The sequence below is a fragment of the Phaenicophaeus curvirostris genome, chromosome 1, assembly GCF_032191515.1.
Source record: "Phaenicophaeus curvirostris isolate KB17595 chromosome 1, BPBGC_Pcur_1.0, whole genome shotgun sequence".
Taxonomy (NCBI): Eukaryota; Metazoa; Chordata; class Aves; order Cuculiformes; family Cuculidae; genus Phaenicophaeus; species Phaenicophaeus curvirostris.
The window spans coordinates 65,855,001-65,867,679 of NC_091392.1; the positions used below are offsets into that span (position 1 = coordinate 65,855,001).

At 45.3% G+C, this 12,679-nt stretch overlaps 1 protein-coding gene across 1 annotated transcript in view; it reads left to right on the top strand.

The window, feature by feature from the left end:
* Positions 1 to 11,629, top strand: part of WNT5B (Wnt family member 5B) — a 78,978-nt gene extending 67,349 nt beyond the window's left edge. Inside the window, exons 4-5 of the mRNA XM_069861008.1 lie at positions 2,684 to 2,976; positions 11,059 to 11,629. Coding sequence (XP_069717109.1) covers positions 2,684 to 2,976; positions 11,059 to 11,517 — 752 coding nt within the window. The 3' untranslated portion in view covers positions 11,518 to 11,629. The remainder of the gene's footprint in view (positions 1 to 2,683; positions 2,977 to 11,058) is intronic.
* Positions 11,630 to 12,679: the final 1,050 nt, after the last annotated feature.

The following is a 12,679-nucleotide window of genomic DNA, read 5'->3' on the forward strand; positions in this document are numbered from 1 at the left end:
GCACCGCAGCCCCCAGCATCTCCCTGGGGCACGGCTACCCGGGGAGGGGTGTCTCTGTCTCACTGCTCCGGAGAGCTCAGCAGAGCCGTGGGAGAGGGCAGAAAGGCTGTGAGTGTGTTGCTGCTGACCGTCTCTGGAGCCTCTGTTCATGCTTGCACAAATCTAAGAACTAACACCCTGGATGACGGCACGGTGGCCTGGAACCAGAGTGACTTTTGAGGCAATGAGCAAAAACCCAAATACTCTGCCAGGGCTGGAAGGTGTGGTAGGAGAGCAGAGAAAACTAAGATTTATAAGCCCACAATTGCCAGCTACAAATTTGCTTTGTATTAGCACAGGGTTTCACACGCATACATCCAATCCCACCTCCCAGAACAAGCCACAGTCTTCCAAACCTAAGTCTAGCAAACACTGTGGTTTCTTCTGCTTTGTGGACAGTGAGGGGAAAAAAAACAGCCCTCAGTATGACTCGCTTCAGCCTCTCTCAGCAGCCTAACTTGCTTATGCAGGTCCGGGAGCTGCACACTGAGTTGTCCTGCTGCTAGATCTGAAACGTGGAGGTGGTTAAAACATGGACAGTAAAAGTGCAGATCTGGGCATTGCCTTCAGTACTGGGATCTCCACAGGGCTGGAAGGATGCTAAGCACCTGGAGCCATGCGGGCCCTGTTGCATAAGCTGCAACAGTGGGAGGGCCTCTCCTTGTATGTAATTTTATCTCCATAGATGCAGGGAGCTCTTTACTTAACAGGATGATTGGTGTGTCTGCAGGGCTCTCTCCAGGCACAGACTGGTAGGGACAAAACCTGCACATCGGCCCGTTACCTTAAAATACCCATAACGTAGAACAAACTAGATGAGTAAAAGCTGGATTTTGCTTGCTAAAAAATGACCATAAGTCCGTATGGGCTAGTCTCAAATGAATCTCCTTAACTAGGAGTCTCTCTTTACTTCTAGGATAAGGCATGTTGCAGGGATGTAGTCCTCTCCTTGTGACCTGCTAGTAAAGCTTTTCCTTCTTTGTTATGTGTCCCATAGTTTTTTATCAGCTTTGTGCTGTACTCCTGAGCAGAAGCCCTCAGCTTAAACTCTCATTTGAGGGAGGGGGAAGAAATACCCACAAGTTATTCTGTAAGGGTAGATGCCATTCACGGCCTTGCCTTTGTCGTGGGTCATTACCACTAAGCTGGTGATAAGCTGCTATTAATTACAGATTGTCAGCACATGCAAATTAGAACAAGAGCATACCAAAAGCATCAGCTCAGCCCCACTGAGGTAGCTGCTGGCACTGAGAGGCCAGTGGGCTGGTGACAAACTGTGCTTGGAGGATCTGCCCTCTGAAGTCATTCAAATTTGCTTGAGAGCATTAGAGGGTCACCTCTTGCTGGGATTCGGTGTAGGTAGCTCTTCACAATCAGGTTGCTTATTCCAGTGAAGGTTTGGCAGTTGTTCTCTTTGCCACCTGAAAGTTTGGTGATGCACACAATGACTCTAAAGGTGTCGGTTTAGCTATTCATTACTCCATGTGGTTAGAGCACAGGTGTGGATTGCCTCTTTCTCCTTCTCACCCCCTTCAGACCCACAGCACTCCTGGTGCAGCATGCTTGGCCTCATGCAGTGTTCTGGCTGCGTAAGCGCCCCGGTCAAATTGGGGCTGAATCGCTGCCAGGAATACATAGCTGGAGACCCGATCCAGCTGCTTGGCTCAAACTCTAAGCGGTATAGAGAATCCACTCCAAGCAGGGCAGGCTCTAGTAAACCTGCTAATGGAAAGTATTTTCATTTATTATTGTCTACATGGGAAAGTTTTACTTGCTCCAGCACTACAGTTCTTTTAAAGAGCCTATGCTTTGATGTTTTTGAGTACAAAAGGGTTTCCTTCAGTTTATCTCAAAACAATTCTCAGCTGACCTTACATAGACCAAAATAAGGTCTATGAAATGAGGTGCCATAAAGACTGCTTGTCCCTATTAATTAAAAACTGTTTCAGAGTGATACCTGGCTCAACCAGAATGCTTCTTTTGCACAGACCTAACCTCATTAGTCATTCTCAGTGATTACTGACAGATTCGCTGGTTGAAGGAGCAGCTATGTTTCAGCAAGTTGAATAACCCTCTTGCTGCTTGAGAGTTTCCTTCAGGTTAAAATAGGGGGATACTGAAGTGTTTATCTGAGGGGAAGGAGGCTGAGCAGTCCCTCCTATGGTGTTGCTGTTTCTTTTGGGCAAGGCCTGGAGTTTCTAGGGCTCTTAAAATGGTCAAGCATAAGTAAAATAAAAATAATAACCCTTGAGGAGCAGCACCTACAAATTCATGAAGAACATGCTCTTCTCAAGAACATTCCTTCAGGCAAAAGCAGGAATCTCAGCCCCTTGCTTGGTGCGTGACAAAGAATCAGATTTCGGTTTCATCCTGGTTACACAGAAACTGCCAGTTTTGGACTGTCAATTAGCTGAAGCTGTTATTGTGAAATGAAAACAAAACCAGGGTACAAGCCTGTGTTAGGATAGTTCCCCTGCTACCAGAATGGCTTGGTGTCCTTGTGCTTGACCACCCATTCCTTTGTTCCAGTTGATTAGGTGTACCTACTACATACTACTATCTGGAACTCATTCACTTGCTATGTGTTGCATTTGTTAAATGAGATCTGTCTCTTGTTAATTTGTTTCTCACATCTCTCTGACAGGTAGCCGAGAGACTGCTTTCACCTATGCTGTCAGTGCTGCCGGGGTGGTGAATGCGATCAGCCGGGCTTGCCGGGAAGGAGAACTCTCCAGCTGTGGCTGCAGCCGGACTGCCCGGCCCAAGGACTTGCCCCGAGACTGGTTGTGGGGTGGCTGCGGGGATAACGTGGAGTATGGGTATCGTTTTGCCAAGGAATTTGTGGATGCCAAGGAGAGGGAGAAGAACTATGTGAGAGGTTCAGAGGAGCAGGCTCGCATGCTGATGAACTTGCAGAACAACGAGGCTGGTCGCAGGGTAAGACAAACGCTGATCCTTTCCACTTTCTCAGAGGCAGGTTTAGAAGGCTTGAGACAGCCAGATACCAAATTGCTTGGAGGTTTGATAAGGGATAGTCCCAATGATTCTCCAGTAACTCCCTTGAAACGATGTCTGATCACATTTTCAGCATTTTTGTGAATACTGGAGACAATACTGACAATATTATATTCCAATTTTAATGGCAGGCATCCACTGCTATTTTTTGGGTCTGTTGAGATACTGTATGGCACACGTGTGCAGACACGTAAGACCTTCCTGGCTAAACTAGATGTTGTCACGGTCCACTTCCAAGATTTATGTCTCAAAAACTGGACTCCCAGAGCTGCCAAAGTGACAGGCTGGTGGTGAAGAGGAAAATCTGTTGATATCTACTGCCATTGTGAATTTTGGTGAATATAAGGCCAGAAGCAAACATCAAATCAGGCTGCCTGGCTATCTTTGAAACTTCTGTCTTGCTCAGTTACCTTGGTACTGGGCAAAATAAATAATTTGTATCTAGGTGACAGACATTTTCTGAAACGATGCAGAGTTTTGATTTGGAGGCCCCTAGGGATGGAGAATCCATCACTTCCCTTTGTAGTATGCTACCATCATTAATCACCCTGTTTCAACACTTGGCCTCATTATCATTTGAGTTTATCTAGCATCGGCTTCCAATCAGCTCTTTTTCCAACTTTTACAGCTAGACCCAAAAGCCCCTTAGTAGTCAGAATTTCCCCTACATAGAAGTATTTATCTACTGTAATTTATTCACCACTCTTTCTTGATGAACTAGACTGAGCACTGAAGACTCACTTTCAGATGTTCTCATCAACCGTCAAATAATTTTCGTGTCACTTTAATGTGCCCCTTTTAAGTTTTCCCATATCCTTTAAGAAACTGGGTACCCAAATGACATATGGGTTCTGGTATTGGTCTCTCTGATTCTGTAAATGTAGGTGAAGTTGGCCCCCTTGCATGTGGTCAGTGTATGCACGTTTACTTTTGAGAAAATTCCTCGATCTGTGATTAAAACCCTGGAAGGTGTAGCATCGTTCATATGCAAAACAACTATGTAATCTTGCCTTTTGCCAAATACAGAACAGGAATGCTTACTTGAACATTTGTGCCTTTTCCACAGGGTGTTTAAAGTTTTTATCTTTCTTCCCTAGTAGTGAGCTTTTCCAAGGTTAATTTTATTTCTAATATATATTAAAAAAAAACCTAGTAAGTGTACTTAACCTTGCTCTTTTGCACATTCTTAGCTTATACCCTTAGTTTACTTATCAATTTTCTGGCCTTATTTATTTCTAATTGTTACTGAATTATCTTGCCCTTTCCCATGTAAGTCTGTTTTTTGTGTGTAATTTTGGCTTCATTTTGCCACCGAAGATGATTTGCTCAGTATTTGTTGGGTTTTATTTAATTGTGAAATCAATGTGTCAGGGTCAAGCATTGCAAATACTCCATGCTTCTATTGCAAAATGAGATTGGGTAAATTTGCAGTAGGTAGAAAACTGTGGGCTTGAAAGCTGCAGAATGCAGTGGGTTTTGATTTGAGGTTGGTGGGGTTTTTTTGGCTTTGAAGGGCAGAGGGTCTGCATTTGCTTAGAAATAGGGGGGCATTCCTCCACGGAGTTTTCAGTGGTCTGAAAGTGATGTTCTTCTTCGCATTATTCAGTTTGAACATCTTATATGACTGGAGTCATGAACTTGGATTACTACAAATAAATATTCTGCCTAAAATAGGGAGTTAGTAATTTATGAGACTTTTTAACAGCCAGTCCTATTGCCTTGAGGGAACCAGAGGCAGAATATGGCCAATAGTTTGAGGCAGCAGTTGAACTGTAGTAACATCTGTATTAGAAGATCAAATCAGAAGGTATTTGCACCACAGCATGGGTAAAAATCTGCCCTTTCTTGTTATTTTTATCAGATGGAAAAGAATCTCACTGAGCTGTGATTTCAGAGGTTGGTATGGTTTTAGATGGAAGAAAGCTTTGTCCTGCTTTAAGGATGCAGCTAAATACAGTTATGTCCTGCCTTCACTACAGTGCAGAATGTTGTTTAAACTGTACTTGGAATGCTGCAGTGCCCGTGCTTCTTTGGACTCCGTAGTCAAGCTCTCAAGACGATTTCTGTCCCTCCAGTTAACACACGACTTGGACAAAAGCTTTTGGAAGGGCAAGACAATGTTATTTCAAGCTTGGTTTTTGTAGACTCTGTAGAGCAGATGGCCATAGGAAATAACCTTAGATTAAACGAACACAAGTCATTTTAGATTAAATTAAATGGAAGTATGAACCAGTGTGTAATTAAGCTTGTGGATTTCAAAGAACAAATTCTGATAAAAGAAGGGAGCCAGTTAGTAAACGCAGCCGAGGAACTTGATGTGGAGGAGGTCTGGAACTTTTTCAAGTCAAAGATGCTAAAGCCATTACAATTCTGCATGCCAAGCAAGAGGAAAAAGCTTGTAGGAAGAATATCCAGACCTCACTGAATGAATAACTGCCATAGAGAAACTGTTAGGAATAGACCAAGAGCCTACTAAGAATGGAAAAAAACAACTGATAGCAAATAAAAAATGAAAAGCTCTGTCTTTAGAGGTCAAAAAGTGTAAAGATGAAGTGAGAACAGTAAAAAAATCACACTGAGTCAGAACTTGCAAAGGGTAATAAAATAAACAGCGGAAGTTTTTTAAACTTTGTAAGTTGGAGGAGATGGGACGAAAGGAGTCTGCTAGTCAGTGGTGATGCGGCTGAGTCTAAAGACAGAGCAATTTTTGTCCCCAAAGTAAACAAATGCTTTATTTGGTGCTTCAAGTCAGAATGGGGGGCATTGCTTGTGGGGAGGGGTACTGTATGTCTGCTGCCCAGTGCAGCTGTCTTTGTCCTCAACTCTTCTGCCTAGGGGAGTGAGTGCGCAGTGTAGAGTTTTTAATCCCCCTGGGACTGTGCTTTGTGGGGAAAGGCAGGCAGGATGCCCTAGGGTTGGCAAGGTCTGTCACAGTTGGCAGTGGCCCAGTGGGCAGTTGTGCTGGTGCCCGGTGGCAGTGAGGAAGGCATGAGGAGGTGGCTGTCTTGTTCAGACAGGTAGAGGAAGAGGAGCTGAGTGGCAAGTACTGAAATTTGGGGTGAGCAGATCTAGGATAGATGAGGTGATGCAGCAGAGTGCTGATGGAGTGGAGTTTGGCATCAGGTCAGATGATTCACATGGGAGTTAAGTTGCAGCAAAGGATTAGCAGAATAGAGTGCTCTGGAGTAAATGAGGGGGGGGTTTGGGTTGGATTGAGTGGATGAGGATTTGGGAGTAGTGAGGAATGAGACGCCGAGATCAGGAAAGGAGATGAATATGAAAAGATATGGATAGAGATGAGACCTGGGGTTGCTCTGAGATGGCATTACTTCAGGGTTATCTGGTCGAGATGGTATTTAGCTGGTAGTTTCCACTTGGTCCTTTCCACCAGGGAGGCCTTTACATTTGGTTCTTAGAAATATATCTGTATGGGTGCAAAGGAGAAAGTCTAGAGATGGAAATCATCACAACCAAGGTGGACGCAAAACTCAGGCAGCGTAAAGCTCTCAAGTCACAGGGAGTGCCCACTTTCTTTCCTGGCTGTCTGAAAGAGCTGTTACCTGGCAGCATGGGCAGTGTGACCTTGGCAGTGTTTATAGGAGGACCTTGGGGATAGGATGTCTCAGAGGAAGAGGCAAAATGGGAAATCAGATGAGAAGATTTTCTCCAAGACCAATCGCACAATCATTTAGAACATCATTGTTTTCCTAAAAACCAAAATAGATGTGGTAGGTCTTGTTTATCTGAGCTTCTGCGAGACGTTTGATATATTTCCCACATGGGAAACACTTGGTTAAGTTAGGAAAGATAAGGAAAAATGCAGCAGTTATGAGATGGACAAGGAGCTGGTTCAAGGAAAGATATCAGTAAGCTGTATCAAAGGACATGTCTTGATCTTAACAGATCTTAATTAGCAGAGATCGTCAAGGGCTTGCCTCAAGACCAACACTTTCATTTCTCAGCCTCAACATAAGAATTAGGAGTGGGCTGATGAAATTTGTTGATGCTGCAAAGGTGGCAGATATTTTGAATACAGAGCAGAATCCAAATAAATAAATAAAACAACATTAAGACAATTGTTTAAGGTCTTGCATGGAAAACATTTTCAGTCATTAGGAAATGAGTCGCAGCGTGTCATCTACAGATGACTGCAGACGTAATGTGGCTCAGAAAGTGGTAAATATCCTATGATGTGCTGGGGAAAGTCTTTTCATAAAACATGGGAGAATACTAATGCTATTGGATTAAGCTCTCATGAGGCCCCAAAATAGTATATGTTCTCATATTCCCAAAATGACCTCAGACTAGAAAAGGCTTGTTATGGCTGACCCAAGGGGTAGGAATCTTTTCTTAAGAAAGTGGGCTAGAATAGCTTGCCATGTTTAGCCTAGCAAAGTGAAAGTTGAGAGAGGATATGACTGATGTCTGTGTTAGTGGGAGAAATAATAGGGAAGGAAAAGTACTTTTTAAGCAAAAGGCCAATTTGGCACAATAGCAAATGGGCATAAAGTGAATACATTTAGGCTAGAAATTAGAAAAAGCTATTTTATCTTTGGAATAGTGATCAGGAAAATCATGGCTGAAAATCTAATTGCTTTTAAAAGGGCACTCTACATTTAAAGAAAATGTTACTTGAAGCAATGCCTACAATAGCAAGGGATCATACTTAATAACTGAGGAGGTCCCATCTAGTTCTGCATTCTAAACTTCTGAGATTCTGGTTTTGGAAGTAGGAAGGTGCATGTGTAACTCCGCATTCCTGAAAGTTGGTACTGAAAGAAAGGAGTACTGGAGAAATGGCAGTGAGCGCTGCTAGGTGGCCATCAGGTGCCATCCCACATACAGCCCTGCCTCGCTTTCCCAGCTTGTGTTTCAGTTGATGTTTTCTGATTTCTAGGCAGACATTTGGCACATACTCTCCCTCAGTTTCCTGAGTGAGAAAGTTCTTCTTGAACCCTGAGGAGCTCTGGTGGCAGGAGAGAAGATTGTCCCTTCTCTCCACGGTTCTCAGAAGGAGCTGAGAGGGACCGGAGGGGACCAGAGATCTTCTGTTTTTCAGGCTGTCCTGACCCCATCATCCCTTCACTGCATGTCAGAGTCCTTGTGGTGGCGGCTCCTGGCTTTATTGCCCTTGTTTGTTTGTCTTTGTCTGTTATCTCAGTGTATCCTTTCCTTCCATCTGTCTTTTTCCTCCAGTTGGTTTCCATTACCCTCTGTTATTTCCCCTGATTCCTTATCTATTGCCCTATCTGGTGGACTGCGGTGGTCAGTCCTTCTGCACTGTTTACCCAGTCAGCATATGGCAGGCTTCAGTCATCAGTCACTTGAGTCAGTGCCAGGAGAGCCTCAAAGGGGGTCTGGCTAATTGACCACATAGGAATACCCCATTAATTCTCTTCCCATTCCCATTCTTGCAAGAAAAGAATTGGAAAAGAACTTGGGCTTATGGGAGGGAGTTTTAAGCCTTTCCATTAAGAGGCATTTACAACCTGTGTTAAGTGGCATGGCCATCGATCAGACCCTGCCCTCAGAATTGCATATAGGGTCTGTTATTCTTTACCTTGACCTGAGCCCAGTCAGAGAGGAATTCTCAAATTTCCTTTGCTTTCTCCCCATCCAGGAAGCAAAGAGGGAGAGTGGGAGAGCCGTTTAGTGTCTGAATCTATGTTTACCTGTGCAGGATGTTGATAGTGGGAGCTATGAGGGGCTGAGTGGGTGCCTTGCTTACCTGTGATAACTGGTAGCGTTTGTGTTCCCCAGCACAGCTACTACCCACGTTGGCCAGATGTTTTGAGCATCAGTCGCTTAAAGCCAAGTCGGAGCAAACTCAGTCCCATGACAGTAACTGAGAGGGATCGAGTTGCAGTGTTTTTCTAAAGGAACAAAGCCCAGGATTAGGAAGAATCGTAATACTTTATAAAAACACATGCAAGGGCAAGGGAGCCATGAGTGGCCTGGGACTTGACAGAACCATAACCCAAAAGTGCTAACACAAGCTTATAACGAGCAGGCTGGCAATGCAGTGAGGATATAGTAAGTGTCTAGGGTTCGGGAAATTCGGCTATAGCTCTGTCTGGTTATAGTACAGCAGGAATCCTTAAGTAACAGTGTGGTTGGTCCTCTGCAGTTGTAGTCTGATCCAAGACAAGTGCTTAACTCCCAGCCTGTAGCTGTTACATTGCACTGTGAAGGATTGACTCAGTAAATTGAGCTCCAAGGAGCAGAACTAAAGCTTCTCTGTTTTAAGGACTCACTCCATTGACTTTCTTGGGAGGTGGATTGGCTTCCATGTGATTTAGCCATTAAGCCAAATTGAATCTTTACTAGCTGTAAAAAGCACTAGATGTTAGTTAGACAAGGAGCAACCAGTTATTGTAGGATAACTGACCTCTTGCTGCTGGTCCAGAACATAGTCTTAGGCAGAAGGTTTTGCTTGCAGTATGCTTGATTGCCTTTAACACCTACTCCTTGGCACTTGAATGCGGAGAGCTGGGAAGCTTTCTGCTGTGGCAGTGAGCAAGGCAGAAAAGAAGTGTTCGGCTGCTTTCTTCAGCAAGCCTGGCTAGAAGACATCACCGTCTCCTTCAGAAGGGTTTTTCTTCTTTCTCCATCCTAGGGCTTTTTTGTCGCGTTCCTTGATCTCCCCCACCAGATAGAGCTGGTGGTGATTTCTGCAGCTGATGCCAGATAGCTCTGCTTGGCCCCTGGTGCCTGGCAGAGGCGCTTCCCTGCAAACGTGCAGAGTGCAGGATGGTCACGGGAAAGCAGATGTGAGCGTGCTGGTGAGAGCATGAGGAGCGGGACTGGGAGGGATAAGCTACCATAATGCAGCATAGTTCTGATTATGTGGGGATGCCAGCTCTTTGCTTTGCAAACTGACACTGCCTGTGAGTGCTGCCAGGTTCTTGTGTAGGGTGCAGTTTTGTACCTGCTGCTGAAATTTTTGGAAAGAACAAACCCAGGCTGCATATTCAATTTATTTCGAGCTTTGTTATTCTAGAATATTTTTCAATATCTCTCTTTCGCTCCTCCCAGCTGATGTGGGAAGGAGGAGAGTAACCGCCTCTATCCTTTACATCACGTACTTGCTCTGCTTAGGGTTTATCACTCACACTGTCCTGAATTTTCACGACTTTGTTAATTTTGATGCCAGATTTTCAGCAGTCTGCATCCACATCCTCCGCAGACTCCTGAAAACAGAGCTGAAAGTACCTTGGAAGCGAATGCTTGTGTTTGCTGTTCAAAGCGTAGGCTCTTCTGCCTGGAGACAGTCCCGTTGGCGTAGGGAAGTGTCTGGACACAAGGTGGCGCAGGTTTGTAGTTGGGGCTCGCAGCTCGTCCCTGCTCTGGAAGGTGGTGGCACCTCGAGCAGGGGTGACCTGCTCTGCTCCACGGTAGAGGTGTCCATCGTTCCCCCCACTGTCACCCCCTGCTTGCTCCTCTCTGGAAAGCGATGACGCCCCTGGAAGCCACTCCTGAACGAGCTCCTCTCGGTAGAGACGGAGGGAAAGGGTGTGGGGCTGTGGATTTATTTCAAAAGGATGCAGATGTATCCCTGCAACGATAGTGTCAGTTCCTGGCGTGGGTAGTAGGAAATGGGCAGGTTCCCAGGTGTTCCCTTTTCGCAGCTCTGAATGGAAAAACATGCGATACAGACTGGGGGAATTTCCAGAGTCCATGCAGAGAGGACTCTTCCCCTTCTTTCTGGCTGTTGACCCTGCCATCAGGTCAGAAATCTTGCCAAGGGAAAAGAAGGTGGGGTGGGGAAGTCATGTTTGGAGGCAATGTAACCAGAAATAGAAATATTTAGTGAACAAGAACACACAGCAGTCGCAATAGGAGGAAGAGGAGACTTTTGTCTCCTCTGAAGGGCAAAACAACAGACACGGAGGGGGGGATAATCAAAGCGGTTATGAAAACATGATGAATTCGTTGTAATTAAGCCAGCTGCCAGCCCAGCAAGAATAAACACAGCTTTGCCTGATTGCATTTCTCTTCCCGCAGGCTGTGTACAAGCTGGCGGACGTGGCCTGCAAGTGCCACGGTGTGTCGGGCTCCTGCAGCCTCAAGACCTGCTGGCTGCAACTGGCTGATTTCCGCAAGGTGGGTGACCTGCTGAAGGAGAAGTACGACAGCGCCGCTGCCATGAGGATCAGCCGCAAGGGCAAGCTGGAGCTGGTGAACAATCGTTTCAACATGCCGACGCAAGAGGATCTGGTCTATGTCGACCCCAGCCCAGACTATTGCCTGCGCAATGAGACCACTGGCTCGCTGGGCACTCAGGGCCGACTGTGCAACAAGACCTCGGAGGGTATGGATGGGTGTGAGCTGATGTGCTGCGGACGGGGTTATGACCAGTTCAAGAGCGTCCAGGTGGAGCGTTGCCACTGCAAGTTCCATTGGTGCTGTTACGTCAAGTGTAAAAAGTGCACAGAGATCGTCGACCAGTACGTCTGTAAATGAAAAGAGCCACCAAAGCAACAAATCTATATTATATAAATCTATATAAATATATTTTATATTTGTATAAATAAACAGATGATGATAATAATTAAAGAAGCTTATTTAAGAGACATTTTGGTTTTGAAATTTCCCCCATCAGGCCAGCTGGGTTGCCATTCCTTCAGTTCTGCTGGGGAGTTTGTCTTGGGGTATGTGCCCCCTTGGATGTTTCGGTCAGGGGGAGGAAGCTGAAGAGGTGCTGACAAAGTGAACTCCTCCCTGCGCACAAGCCCACACTATTTCATTATGAACACAAAGCCAGTGAGAAGGTGAAGAGTGGATTCTTCTGCTCTGTCATCAGTAAATCTGAAGTTTCAAACCCTGCCACCCCACTAAAACCCATTGGGGAATTCAGAACCAATTCATGGTTCCTTTAAAAGGCTTTGTCGCATTAGAGGGAAGGCTAGCCAAGGCTCTTCTACAAGAATATGGTTTAAAATCCAGCATCCTGTAAACCGTTGCTGGATGCTGCACAGACCACAAAGTGGTGGAGGAACGTTTACAGCCCTGCTGTTGTAAGGAAGGAAGGTGTGACCTGTGGCTGACCAGGGCACAGCCTGGGAATCGCCATGAAACCAGCACTTGACTCTTCTGTACCGCTTGGGGAAAGGGGAAATCTATCCACCTCAGACTACATGGCTATGTGCATGAGGGAGATTTTTTTTCCCCTTTTAATCCCATTCAGAAACTTAATTTGTCAATATAGAGAGAAGCTGCTGGTGCCCAGAGATGTTTGCAAAGGCAATATACTTCATATTTTGTCAGCAGAAAGAGGTATTGCATGTACACACATGCACATGACTGCATAAGCACTCCTTATACCACTGCTGGTTTTCCTTTTTGAAGTGGATGCAGGTGGTCACCTTGTTCAGCTCTATTAAATCCTCCTCACCACCGTCCCAGATGTATATTTTGTCTTTAATATTAAACACCCCTCAATGACATTTCTTTCCCTCTGTTTCTTGTGTATATGTGTGGTTTTGTTTTGTTCTTTTGGTGGGGTGTCTTTTAGTTTACTGCTCTGTATTTCAGAGTCCAGGGGCCATGCTCTTCCCCGGCATAAGCTAACCGCAGATATGTTGGCTCCTAGAATGTGGGCGTATGTTCACCGGTGGAAGTCTCT